The sequence below is a fragment of the Clavelina lepadiformis genome, chromosome 9 (genome assembly GCF_947623445.1).
Source record: "Clavelina lepadiformis chromosome 9, kaClaLepa1.1, whole genome shotgun sequence".
Taxonomy (NCBI): domain Eukaryota; kingdom Metazoa; phylum Chordata; class Ascidiacea; order Aplousobranchia; family Clavelinidae; genus Clavelina; species Clavelina lepadiformis.
Window position 1 is genome coordinate 14,248,031 of NC_135248.1, and position 14,689 is coordinate 14,262,719.

The window sequence follows — 14,689 nt, forward strand, 5'->3', positions numbered from 1 at the left end:
GAGACAAAGCACAATAAGATTCTGCTCACAATGAGACAAATGTTTATACGAAACATTTTTAAATTCACCATTTCCACTTGATCATTTATATCAATTTTATACACGGCTTCAAGCATAGAAGTAATATTTCATATCATGACGACAATGTAAGAAATATTAACGCATGCAGCACGTAGTGAACCAGGTGGTAACGCAATATTAGTAGGATGGAAGTTTGAGGTCTCAAACCAGATGGTAAATAATTTTCACAGAAACGGTGGAAACCCCAAAACACCGCCGTACCCGCCAATGACATAGGGCTTAGTAAAGTGTTCTTTGAACTCTCGGGGTTCTTGCTTGGGGTGTGCCCTTGCAGTTCTTTGGGCCTATTCGGGGTCATTCTGGGATTTTTCGAAGTGTGTTTTTTTGCCCAATCCCGAACGGCCGTGCCCCCCATTCACACGCAACAGACCTGAGTTCAAAAATATGATTGGTTACACAACGTGAAAGACAATCAATCTATGGATTGCTTCCAGCCAATTAAAATGTTCTGAGCTTTCTGTTAAACGAAGGCAGTTAACATTTTGCTATCTATGCCACAGCTTTTACACAAAACAAATGAAAGTATAATTGTGATAGAAAGTTACTTTGCTTTTAGTGTTTTCTGCGGCAACATGTTGGTTGGCGGCCCAATCGACTTTAAGAAAATGTGCCACCGTGCGGCGTTGTATCCGGCCGACCATAAACACTATCTGGCGTGTATGCGGTGTTGAGTGTGTACGGGTAACCTGCTTGTCCTTGTGGTGATTGCATTGGGGTAGTCTAAAGATGGAAAACATTTTTAGAAGATAGTAATTTTTCAACAAGAAACATCAACAGTAACTTACGATCTTGATGTATCCACCACAATTGATAAATTATGTTATTTGTGTTGTTACTGTTACAAATTAATCGATATTTTATCACCCTAAAATTTAGCGCCCGAAGCAACAACCTCACAGTGTAGTCAGTTTACGATCGAGACCGTAGTTAAATAAACCAGGACAAAACAAAGCGCCATAATGAGTGAGAGCAATAAACTCTTAGTCTGGTTCATCTGTTGCCGTCTCTGCCCATTGACAATGATGCTCTCTGCGCATTCTCCAGCGAATATTCTTCTATTGTGAAAGCCGACTTGGACGACGACTCACAGAGCTTTCTCGACCGCTGTCAGAATCAAGAGCTACTCAAGTCTGAGAGCACGAAAAATTCTTCTTGATTCATCATGAGGTCGCGTGTCTTTCTCGGCAGCACATTCGCAGACATCAATCGGCCAACACGTGGGGAATAGAATTGCATTGAATTTAAGAAACAAATAAACAACTGAATGGATTTACAGAAGGTGAACAAAATATAAAGCAAAGCAATCAACGTTAATTAACTAAGGAATGTAAAAAATTCGATAAAATAAAGAAATCAAAGGAAATAGTAACTAACATGACATGACGCCAACCGCCACAGATCAAACTGATCGCCAGTGATAGAAAAACAACATTAATTATCAAGAAAAACCAATGTACAAGTTTCTATGATAAGAAATCTCGAAATTATCACAAGAAAATAGCACAACCATATGCGGTGTTTACAAAATCAATTAACTCGTATGTGACAAACAAATACAATTGTTACGTAACTATGCAAGCTAATACAAATATAAGTCACTTTTAAGCAATATTTTATCAGTTCTTTGCGTGGCGCATCAGGATAAACGAGAACTGCATTGTCTAAAAATCCCGAGTTCGATTCCCGACCAGGTCGCGATTGACAAAATATAATCGCGTTAGGTCGCTCTTACTTTTGCGTAAATGAATGGATTTCAAGAACGGTATTTATCGAAGTAAAACCAATTTCTTGCTTGAAGATGACTACGTCACACGGAGACGTCACTTTACTTTCGCGAGCGGAGTTCGACCAATTCACCATCGCGCAGACCAAGACCAATCTCCAACTTCTATAAATTAAAAGTTTGAGATTAAATTCCTCTGCAATGTTCAACTTCACACAAACATAACAAGACATAAATAATACCGAGTCATCCAATTGGTCAAGGACTCGTTGAATTTCAGCGATTTCTGATTGGTTCGCATCGCGCTTCCCATCTGTTGCGTCATCATCAGGGAAGCAATTCCACATATTCAGCTCATCCTCGATTTTGTTGAAGAAGGATTTAGAAGGAATCTTCGGGATTATGTTGTAACTGATATAAAGCGATCTGATCTAGAGTTAAAATGTTTGCAAAATTAAACTACAACATGGTGTTATAACAAAGACTAATATCTTAATATTTAACTCATACAAGTTAACTGGTTACTGTTAACTAATTAATAACTAACTAGCACGGAGGTAGCTTAGGCCTACAGTAGCCTACTGGACCAACACAAATTCTTGGATTTTGAGAAAAATAGAAGGAATTTTAAGCGACCAACTTAAACCACAATTGAGTATTCGTTGCAGAAATAAAACTTGATATTAAAGTCGCAAAAATATTTTTACTTTTGTAAAAATTTGAAATTTGCTTCTGGCCAAATCTTTGTCAGATGCTGCTGATTTTAGCCTAAACTGAACCGATTAAATTTTGCAATTTTTTTCAATGAAACGAACGAATTTTAAGCGGCCAGGTTTACTGCGCATTCCAGATCTATCAGCGATTTAAACAATAAGACTTGCGCGGGGAAATTACGCCCCGTTGAAATAAATTAAAACAAAATATTCCGACCAACAACAACGCACAGAATCTCAACAAACCATGTTTGCTTAAAAGCGGGAAAAACTATTATGACGTCACATGCAAAACAAAGGCGCATTGTTACGACACATCGAGTTCGTAAACAAAGTTGAAGACGAACGAAAAAGTAGAAAGTAAAATAAATAAACAAACCTTTCCTGGCATTGCTTGAATTGCCTCAAATAATCGGCCGACATCTTCTGGTTTAGAAAAGCATTCGACCAGATGAAGCAACCCGATGCGTTTCTCAACTTTAGTGAGAATAAACAGGAGCGAGTCAATTTGTGATTCTGTCAACTTGATATCGGATAAACGCAGGTCTTCTGGGAAGAGTTCCGCTGCATTCGTGGTGAGCTGCTCGTCATTGATTTGATGAATTTGTTCATAAACACGCAGCAATTCCAGTGCCTCATATTCTAAACAAACATAACTTTCGTTTTCACTTGTTCTACATTTAAATAACTGTAGGCCTATCTGTGACTTGTACTTGGTGTAGGCTAGGCTACAAGTTGGTTACAAGCAAATGTCAAAAACACATTTTATGCCTTACTGTGGCGCCAAACACACAGAATAAACCGGTATAAGGTTAAAATATTGGCTTAAAAATCACACAGCCTTTTCATCATATATTTCCAAATATAAATTACCGAGTTTATACACTGCTAAAATACATTATAGGCACTGCTCTTGCCAAATACATTACCTTTATCACTAGATACATTACATCCATGTTGAAACTTTTCTATTTTTCGAGTTATTTTTCTGCGCTCTTCATTTTCTGCAAAATAATGAAACATTTTAGATTCACAGCATTGCATGTTATAGAACATGAAGATATGGAAACTAAATACAAGGATATTAACTACACTTGTTCCTAAACATATTTCTTAACACATTTTGGTAAAAATATTACCTAGGCCTATATGCAATAGAAAAAATCAGGTACGGGTGCAGTTTCTTTAAAATAAAATCCCACTAGAAATTGGTGGTAAAACAAGTAGGCAAGGCTGTAACCAAGTCATTTTTTTAAGACTCGAGTCAAGTTAAGTCATTTGGGAAGTTGACTTAAGTCGAGTCGAGTCAAATTGGATCAATTCAAATTAGACTAATTGAACCAAGTCAAGTTAAAATATTATGCATGTCAAATGAAGTCATGTCATTGGCTATACCTTTAACCGATGATTTACAACCAAATCAAATGTCTGTAATTCAGTTAGTTAATAAATTAACAACAAGGATTTAATGACTTGTGCCAACTTACTTTCCAAGACTCGAGTCAAGTGAAGTCATTTCAAGTATTGACTCAGGTCAAGTCAAGTCAAGTAATTTAAAAACATGACTCGAGTCATTACAACACTGCAAGTGTCGAGTCATTACAACACTGCAAGTAAGGCTAATGTCTGTAGATCTGGTGCCTTACAGCCGGTTGAATTACCTAAGTCTACACCTCTTTAAACCAGAAACACTGAGTAATTTGTTTTTCACAAGACTTGGACAGGTCAAATCAAAGAAAAGTATGATTCTTACCTTATCCGTGGACAACCATTACCTGGTGGATGCTGACTGGCGTTAGACGTAGACAGAAAATCTAATAAAACGCTTTCTGTTTCTGTGTTATTATTGATTTGTGGTACTATGTGTTGATTTAAGATTAAGGGGATTACAGACATTAATTAGTAACTTGCTATTTCTAGCCTATTCCATCCAAGCTTTCTGAAATCTTTTAAAAAATAGCCTTTGTAGGCCTAGCCTAGCCCAGTACAGCTAGATTAGACTATAGGCCAGTAGCCTACTTGCTGTTACCGGTACACAAGGTTATGCGTACACGGTACCGGTATATCATTTCGATTGTTTACATTTAAATCGTTTCAATTTGTTTGAATAACCCTTAATTTACTAACTTTGCCTTACACTTACCCAGGATATCAGAAATAATCTAAAGAATTGAAACGGTTGCTGCAACATTTTTTCATTCAAAGTGACAATTTCACGGCGTCAGTTTACTGAAGTTGCTGAACCATAATACGGTGACCGGCCAGGGTTGCCAGATCCCAGTGATCAAATAAAGCCAAGATGACAATAAAAAAGAGCCAAATAATTTTACTAACCACAAAATTACAATTCAACCCTAGAACTACCAGAGGGGTCAATTGACCCTTTTGCAATTTTCTTTTCATAGTGCGAGAATAAACTGATTAGTACCTGGCCTTGTTTTAATTATATTTCGTTTACTTGCACGTCCATTTTGAGGTGGAAACTCAGGTGCCCAAACGGTACCATCTCTACTGACTATCTGGTCTCTGTTTGGCGAAGTAGGGACATCATTTTCCGAACTACTTTCTTCTTGCACAACATCTTGCTCTATGTCAAACTCTGTCAATCTCACGTATGCTTGGTTCTGGCTCATCAAAGTCTTCTTCATCTGAGTCTTCGTCAACTTGAAGAACTTCTTGTGGATTGTACCTTCTATCTGCTGTAAACCTAGACATAGTAGATAACTGCACACTACGAATTACACTATAGCTTATGGCGAAGGCTAAGGCTTGTACGTCGTTAGGTTAATCCGTTGCTGACTCCTGACTCAGAAGGCTGTTGTTTCAATTGTAAGCTAGCTTCGCTCATATATTAAAGTTAAAACACAACCATCTTAGTTTAAGACTTTAATCGAATCATCTGTCCTGTGTGCGCAAGTAAGGCAGAAAGCGAACTGGCTGGTGAAACGAATGTAAGAACACAACACATGCTGGGAACGTCCCGAGGGCGCGAACCAGCGACAAACCAAACAAACACCCAACGGCCGCTACAAGCTTTTGCCCTAACAGTAGCAATAGCACTAAAATCTGAAACAAAAACCTGTGTCTGAGACAAATAGCTAAAGAATGTATGAATGTACAAAAGTTTGCGGTGTTATGCAAAGAGAAACAAGTAAAACAGTGTGACGTCAAATCAGACAAAGGTCACACAGTCCAATTAATTTCCACTAAAGAGATATGAGAAAAATGGTCACAACTCACAACAACAAAAACCTGGAACAAGGCTAGCAGCAACAGTAGCCTACGCTTTTATTACATCACAATTATGAAGTCTGCTCATAAACCTTTTCTATCATCTTGCTTGCGCATGGATAAAGTATATATTATTGCATCACAAACTAACGAGTGTCCTTATACGGAAATTTTTTAGCCCAAGGGACAGAAATGTGGTGTCACTATAAGCAAAGTGTTCTTATACACGAAGTCACTATAGGCGAAGTCATTTCTATGCAAAACATATGGTTTGCAAACAGGACTTCGCAACAGGTGTCACTATCGGCGAATTGTCACTATAGCCGAAGTCACTATAGGCGAATTCTACTGGTAATAAGATAATTATTTATTTCACACTTCCTAAATTAGGGATTATTATTTATGCAATTAAATTCAATTTTCATTAAAAGAGCCAAAAAAACGCCAAAGAGCCAAACAGTACTAAAAAGAGCCAATTTCGAAGAATTTGGCGTCAAAAGAGCCAATATGGCAACCCTGTGACCGGCAGATGTTCGCTGATGATTTTATGACTCTCGTATGTGGTGGCGAGGTGGTCGGTGATTTAATTATTCTCACTCGGCGATTGGGTCCTTAGACTGGATGTCTCTGTTTGACTTACTTGTTGTGTACAAATTAATTTTTGAGGTGATTTAGTCATGAGAGGTGAGAATTTGGGTCGTAGTACACAGTAGTTTTAAATTAATTAGAGTTTGGAAAATAGAATATCATCTTAAGTTGAAATTTAGCGTTTTTTTCAATTCGCCACGAAGATCAGTAATTTAATCACGAGAAGTAAGGGTTTGAATCAGAGGATATTAGTTTTTGGTTAATTTATATTCCACACTTTAGCAAAATTGACATGTCTTATAAGTTGAAAATTAGCATTCGCAATTAGCTGTTTACACTAATAGTATTTTCCTACTTCGATAAACGACGGCTTAAATTGGTAAGTGGCTAAGCTGGAGACTTGCTAATGTTGTTATAGTTTGTTCCAGTTTGAGGTCTCTGGTATAGACAATGAGTCTCTATGAGTCTATGTAGTGAATACATCATAGTAAAATCAGATGGTAAATATACAGAAACCACAACCTGTATCTTATTACAAGTGAACCCCTAAATCACGTAAGTATTAGTTAAAGTTAGTGGAGAAGTTTGCAACCCCAGAAATGTCTTGTCGTACGCCAGGAGGGTACACTCCCAACTAAGAACCCCTTCTCTAGTACAACTAACTTACACAGGTTAGTTAGGAGATGGCTCAGAAGCCAACTTGTTGTTACTGGTATTACAAAGCATACTTGCGTGGTAGCGACATACTTTTCAACTCATTGTAGAAATATTTGTAACATAAAATAGAAACGTTGTTCAAATTGCCTACCTAAAGAACCTTGTTTTGTTGATCCAGTATGTGGTGAATCTCTGAAAAGCAACAAACCGTAAAGGTTGAGGGAAATAATAATTAGTAATCAGTAACATGGCATAAACTGTCTATGATAAAGTACAAACTATCAAACAGCAATAATGCAAAGCTGACTTCATTGGATAGTATGGTCCCTCAATTTCCTCGTCACTTAGATACCACCACAGATAAGCAAGTACACCAGGGTAAGGTCCTGTAAGTGTGAGTAAAAATTTATCATAATCTCTCTTTCCGTTGTTTAAAAATCCCAGCAGCTCCATAGACTCGTCTGATTTCTCATCACCATGTTTATCCTAGAAACAATATCAAGTTTAAAATAACATTTAGTTAATGTTTCAAAATTAACTTTATTAAATAACACATTGACAAAGCTAGGTTTAAAATGGTGTCTTTGTTTCAATAAATATTGCCCTAGATAAAAATTTAAACGCCAATTCATAATAAACCTTGATATGATGCGTATTTAAGAATTAAGATGCGCATTTACACATGCTTATTTAGCCAGCCGCCGGATTTTATCTTTTCTTACCATATTTCGTATCACTTTTTGAAGAAGTTGATGGACGTTTCTACATTCCTTAATAGGAAACTTTCTCTCATTTCTTAAGGAGGATGGCACATTGTTGATACTTATGTTGAATTCATTTTCAAAGTATTTAAGAGCTTGTTGATATTTTTCAACATTTTTTCGGGATTGGGTGTAAAACCACCTATTGGCTTCCTGTTGATGCAAATATTCAATTTTCATTAAAAATATAGAAAAGACGCAAAGCTGAATTATACTGTAATCATCAAATATTATCTGTCATATTTTTGATCCGAACCAACCTTATAGAAGTCAATTTTCTTCTTTGACGTCCAGAAAAGTGGATGAAACTTCACAAGTTGTATTGCTGGTCGCTTTTCTGGGTCAAAATCAACCTCCTTTTTTTCTTGGTCAAATCCAAACATCTTCTTTATCAAATCCTTTGCAAGTTCCTTTTGCTCTTGGGATAAATCGTCCACTAGAAACGTTGCTCAAACAGGAAAAAAGATATGTTATGTAGGCAAAGTATAATAAACATAATAAGATAAAATGTAAACAAAAACAACTGGCAAAGCTTGCAGAAAACTTACAGCAATACTTGATAGCATCATAGAAAATCACTATAGAAGAGAGGCGTGTATGTATCACTAGAAAACACACATGCCCGAGGGTATGAGCTCAACACATATCCTACTATCTGAATTTAGATTATTATTTTTTTTTAATTAAAAAATGAACAAAAAGTGCTGGAATTGGTACTACGTGTTAATTACAATGAAGTTATAAAAATTATACTTCCCAAAATCTTGAAGTAATCATTTTGAAGGAAACGATTTATCTTGAAAAATGTACTTCGGTACAAGGATTCGGTACTTTTACAAAAAAGGACTGACGATATTGGTACTGAAAAAGTATTGTAATTCGGTACCATAGTACCGTGGTACTGCCTACCTCTCCTATCCAAGTACACAAATTATGTCATTATTAAGCAAAACAAATTGTATCAACTTTTAGGCAACAAGGCACCTGAGTCAAGAAGATCCAAATTAGGAGAAGCTTTTTGTTGAATGTTGTGGGGTGCTTCATAAGGATTTTTGTCACCAAATGGATGACACCCATTTGTGAGGACATAATACAAGGTAATGCCAAGTGAAAATATATCGGCAGACTTTCTCTGTAAAATTGTGATAAATTTAAAGACACTTTCAAAAAAGTTTAATGATTTGAGATAGATTGCAGAGGTCGGCCTGACATGATGGAAGTGGTTTAATTCATGATGATGAGGCATACACCGTTTGATTTTTCTCAAAATGTGCCAAAAAAGCGTTTATAATTAAATAAAATTGTTTCCGGGGGTTAACTGCAAATTTTAAATTTGATAAAGTTTGTGAGATAAAAAATACACTAAAATGTTAAGAATTTTGATATTTATTATTGTGGAGTATGCATCACTACAGCTAGTGTACCCATGATGTTTCACGACTTCCATCTTCTCTCCGATGATACTCAGGAGCCATGAATGCCTCAGTGCTGGTCGAAGTGGTGGGTGCGCTCGATACATCAGTTGCCAATATTTTGCTCAAACCAAAATCAGTCACTTTTATTGTTGCATTTTTATCACTCAAACGTATCAAGAAATTGCTTGGCTTCACGTCTCTATGAACTAAACAAATAAAAGTTTATTTATGTTTATTTATACACAAAACAAATAGCAATTATTTCAAAAGAATTTTTAAGAAGGAGGTAGAATTCAACTGATTTTGAAGAAATAAAAGAATTAAACTTCAGACCAAATGGTATTGTTTGTTTACACTGCACGCAAAATTTAGTTGTGTTTGCTCGGATACCGGAAAATCGAGTGGGTACAAAAGGATTTTGCACGCTTAACTAATTGTCCGCCGTATTGCAATCTTTATTGAGCATATCACAGTTGACTGTCATATTTTCGTAATAATTTTTTTAAATAGTTTAACCAGTCCATTCAGTAAATACTTAAATGTGTTCTTTGATATCAAACAAATTAGTTTTTTGAGCTAGCTATGAACACTCTATGAGTAAGTTATACAAAGTACTTACTAATATTCTGTCCATGTAAATAGGAAATTCCCTCAATTATATCTTTGCAGATTTCCGAAGCAGTTAAATTGCAAGAATTAAGTTTACCATTCTTTGTGCACTGCAAAAATACGTAATAAACATTACTAATATTGTTACGAGTTAACGACATTCCTTTTATTTTCCATATAAACTCTGGGTCCATTGTAATTTTTAGTAATTTGTTTGAGACTTTGCAAGACTAAATTTGGTGCATTTACTTAAACAAATAATAGAAATTTTGGAGCAAATGTGCTTAATTCACTATGCTGGGGCACACTAGCCTACCTATTTCTCAAATGTAATTTAAATTTGTGAATGAATGAATAGTATTTGCAAAAAAAGTATATACATGACTTGTTTAGTGATTTAGTAGCTTGATTATTGGCATGCTGCCTGTTGTAACATTTTGTCAAAATAAAATCTTTGTAATCTGTTTCATCATCATTTTTGAAAAAAACATATGTTTCTATTTGGGTAGCCCATAATTTTCACAACGCGTAATGTAAGACGACGGTCCGGTATCGACACAGTGTTGACTGCAGTGTTTTAGCATTTGGGAAAACTTAGTATCTAAGTCGAATCTCTTTATTTACTAGCAGCGTGTGGTGGCTTTTAACACGTTTTATCACTGAGGTCGATATGTAGCCAGGGCGGACCTTTGACCAATGCTAGCGATGCAACTGCATTAGGCCCAGCGCTGCTTAGCACTGAAACAAGAACAACAATTTAGCTTTTATTTTGTACAAACCACAGGATTATTTCACGATCTGTTCTCAAAAAAAAATCGGCAAGGGACCCCGCAATAGCAAATGCCGGCTCTGTATGTAGGTAGGTTAATCCTAGTCCAATGCACAGGCTAAATGCCCCCTAAAATCTACTATGTGACACAACAAAATCAGCATACCTCCTCAAGATCACCATCACACATTTCCATATACAGTGAAATTGCATCCTCCTAAAAGAATGTGTATGTGAAACTTATGTATAGTAGGCAACATATTTTTACCAAAATTAATTGAAACAAGCCACACTATTTAACCGTAATGCAATGTATTTTCATGATCATATAAACTCTTAAATACATCTTCAATGGTATCAAGATAAAGGACGACATTTGGGTGATGAAAGCTGTTGTCACATATTTTCTTGAAAGTTTGTGTTTCGCTGTCTGCAAATTTGACATGGTCCTTTGAAACCCGCTTCTCAATGATCACCGTTCCATCATTTTTCCGGCATCTACAATCAAAAGTATGTTTAAATTATTTGCTGGATGAATATATACTTGCTTCTGGTGATTGTAGCAACACTTGAGAAAAATTTTCACCAACTCTGGTGGATGTTACAAAAACGTTTCCTAATGTTTGCCTTTCTGTCAGTTATTACGATCGTTTACTCGTTTTATGCAGACCTTATCTAAAACGCAAATAAAATGAATGATGGTAAACCGCACAGAAGCGCAACAAACGCTGAGGACATGTCTTTTTCTGGAAGACAAGAAATAAAATGCAACAGGTGCGGATGGGAAGGTCACATAGGAAAAGACCCAAAATGTCCAGTCAAATGAAGAGGGTGCTGCAAATGTGGGAACACGGGCAACTTTGCTGTTTGCTACAAAATGGACCAGAATCTAAGACAAAAAGCTGCTGGAAGCTTACGTCAAATCCAAGATTCAGGTGCTGAAGGACCAGAATATCTGTCAAAGTTAGAAATGAATGACCTTGGTAGCTATCAAGGTGAAAGTTGAACTGATTGTTGATTCAGGAGCATCCTGCAATGTTATAAATTATATGCTGTGGGAACATTTGAAACTAAGATCTGCAAAATGTAAGTGTTTTTAACGATGGAAATATTTACGCTTATGGCAGTGATACGTCCTAGAAGGTGCCTGGTGCTTTTTCAAGCTTGTGTGAACGTTCCTGGGAAAATTCCACCTGCTATTGACTTCGTAGTTATTGAAGGAGAAGCACTTCTTGGAAAGCGTACTGCAACAAATCTCAACATTCTCTCAATTAAAGCACTGAGCAGTTATTACAGAAGTACAATTCCTGTTTTGAAGGGATTGTAAAGGTGAAAGATTTCCAGTTAAAGAATCTCGTTGACGAAAATGTCACTGCTGTCTGTCAACATCTATATTGTATCCCTTACCAGTTACCACATTTGTAACCGTTTAATCAAGAAGCTGAAGGAACTGGAATCCTTTGATATCATTGAAAAGGTTAGTGGATATACAACTTGGGCTTCACCGGTAATTGTCATGTCAAAATCGAATGCTGACATTCGCCTGTGTGTGGTGGTGTAGCAAGCTAATAAAAAGCTATAAAGACATCCAATACCAATCATTGATGAAGTATTACAAGACATAAACCAATGTGAAATGTTTAGTAAACTGGATATCAAATCGAATGATCATTAAAAATCGCTTATCATCAAATCGAATTAGACCCTCAGTCTAGGGAAATAACAACATTTGTCACTCATGAAGAGTGAGTAATGTTTGTCACTTAAATCATTGTAAAAGTCTCATGTTTGGTGTGAGTTGTGCACCCGAAGTGTATCAACGTGTGATGCAACAGACTATACAATTTGCTGGTGACCATGATGCAGAAGTTGAGGGAAAGGGGAAGGACCATGCAGATTTAAGACAGTCTGTTGTGCTTAGTGCCGTTAGACCTGGACCTGGGTTAGACCTTAAATTATTATCTACTACATTCCATAGAGAACCTTTTGTTGTGGTAGAAAAACATGGAAACAGTGTTGTAGTTGATAATGTTGGTGTGCAGGATAAATGTAATGATAATTTTGTAAAATGTTTTTATTGAATATGACTTGGGAAGAAAAACTCTGTCGATCCTGTTTTAAGCGCAGTGAACTGTGTTCTTTGATGCTAGCTAAATTCAGTTTATAGGGAATTTTACATTTGACATGGGAGGAAATATAGCACCTGTATAATATTTGTGTTGGCGCCACCATGTGTTTGTTTGTACCTTATATGCGGTCATGTTGTTAGTTGACATTGTCAAATAAACTTATTTCTGTTTGAGCGTATAAGCCTTGGATGACATATGGTGTACTAATAAAAAAAGGCAATCAGGCATTCATTCTTTTAAACCTATTTCTATTTGCTAACGGTTCTTAACCGGAAAAATGAATGAAAAAATTCTTTCAAATAAAGTTTGGTTGTAGCCTACCATTTTATTTGTTTTTTGCAGTATAGCGATTGCCCAATCGCTGTATACTCCCAAACAGGTGTGGCCAACTCATGCCTAAACTGATGCTACGAGAGTTGCTATTTTATATTACTGCGATACATAGACTTTACCTTTGTGGTACATTTCAAAACTGTAGCGGCAAACACATAGTCACGATGGAATGAAAATATGGCCAAACAAGTAGTTTATATAAACTAGGTAAATCATATTAGGTACTACGACACTTCTGTCGTTCGATAAACTGTCTTTCGATTAAGTGTCGCCTCACGATCATATTATTACATAAAAGATACTATTTGATTTCAGCCTCTAAGAAATCAAAGGCGTCACAACTATGTAATAAATGTGTGATTATAATTTGTTGCATAAGATCAAATACTGTGCTGATGCACCTGCGAAACTTATCGCGGTGTTTGTGCGTTTCGCGGTAAGTTTTTAAACTTTCTTAAAAGACTCGGTTTGTTACTTGTCAGTCACTTAATACGCCTACTACTGAAATACCGACTGACTCTACCAAAGGAACCCCTTCCTCAATTTTAGCCACACCCAGTCTTAATCCTGGTTTTTAAACAAAGTATATTTTTAAATAGAATCTGACTGCACCTTATTAGCCAAACTATACCACAAAAAGTAGACAAAAAGAAAAAAAAGAAGATATAAAGATAGATGAATAAGTTAACAAAACATCTACTATGATAAAAATTCCAACAAAAAGATAAGAAGCCTAATAGTAAACTTAAATTTTCTTTGTTTGCTTTGAAACAACACAAACTTGCTAGCATTAAACGACCTAGATAGAAAGTATAACTTACTTATAAATCTTTGAAACCAAGGTACGTTTCCATGGTGAACTTGTTTCTCGTGGATATTTTTTTTTACGTGAAAATATCCTGCTGAACATTTTTTCAAACTGGCAAGATTTTGTGGAACAAGATAAGTTCTTTGGCCAATATAATGGCCAAAATGCAATATAATGTCAATGTACTTACATTTTTTTGGTTAAAACATATCCAATGATGTTAAGTCATAAATGTTTAAATACAATTAATCTAATGAAATGGTGTTTTTCGTTCCTTGTCTTGTAAAGACGACCACTTCAATTACAATGTTTGTCTGTTGAATTGTAGTCATCGATAATGAATGAGTCTCAGGTCGTTGTTTCGCTTCTCTTAATCTTAGAATCAACTGTACACCATGACAACTGTATAAACTGGTTATATTGTTTCTTGTTTAAACGATTACATTAAATAAGACATTGTGACAGCTACACAATAAAGTCGACCACTTTCTATGGTTAACTTCGTAGACTGTGACGCAACGAATAGCTATAAACGAAAGAATAATTCACGTCACGATTTGTAACGACACAGGAAGTCATGCATAGGCGACACGTAACGCAATGCTTTGCTTTGCCGATTTCCGTAAACAAGTATTCTATGCGGCATTCGATTTGCAAGCAATTTTATAATATCATCACAAATCGTTCCCTTACTCTAAATAAACTTCTGTTTAGTTGAAGCATTAACAGTTACTTGAAGTTAACAGCATCAACCACAAATTTTATCTTTTTTTGTTTATTGATCAAACATGTAGCTATTAATTAACCAAAAGCATAATTCAACTGCTGAGTCCAGTTAGCATACAAAGGTTTAAACCCTATGTCCTTAAGTA

At 36.0% G+C, this 14,689-nt stretch overlaps 2 protein-coding genes across 2 annotated transcripts in view; both read right to left on the reverse strand.

Moving 5' to 3' along the window:
- The window catches only part of LOC143471282 (uncharacterized), a 139,011-nt gene that overhangs the window by 100,306 nt on the left and 24,016 nt on the right, over nucleotides 1-14,689 (reverse strand). The window contains exon 3 of the mRNA XM_076969712.1: nucleotides 10,714-10,764. Within this exon, the coding sequence (XP_076825827.1) occupies nucleotides 10,714-10,764 (51 nt within the window). The remainder of the gene's footprint in view (nucleotides 1-10,713; nucleotides 10,765-14,689) is intronic.
- On the reverse strand, nucleotides 679-8,718 carry LOC143470659 (uncharacterized). The gene is made up of 8 exons (XM_076968917.1): nucleotides 8,015-8,718; nucleotides 7,716-7,907; nucleotides 7,301-7,479; nucleotides 7,145-7,185; nucleotides 3,447-3,521; nucleotides 2,897-3,159; nucleotides 1,939-2,235; nucleotides 679-801 (listed from the first exon to the last, which is right to left on the reverse strand). Exons 1-8 carry the CDS (start codon nucleotides 8,135-8,137, stop codon nucleotides 679-681), a joined length of 1,293 nt encoding a protein of 430 aa, XP_076825032.1. The 5' UTR covers nucleotides 8,138-8,718.

Coding starts and splice junctions, on each gene's coding strand:
- LOC143470659 (XM_076968917.1), bottom strand. CDS start 8,137: ATGTTTGGATTTGACCAAGAAAAAAAGGAGGTTGATTTTGACCCAGAA. Junction 7,908..8,014: donor AGAAAATTGACTTCTATAAG/GTTGGTTCGGAT, acceptor TTGCATCAACAG/GAAGCCAATAGGTGGTTTTA. Junction 7,186..7,300: donor GGACCATACTATCCAATGAA/GTCAGCTTTGCA, acceptor GTTGCTTTTCAG/AGATTCACCACATACTGGAT.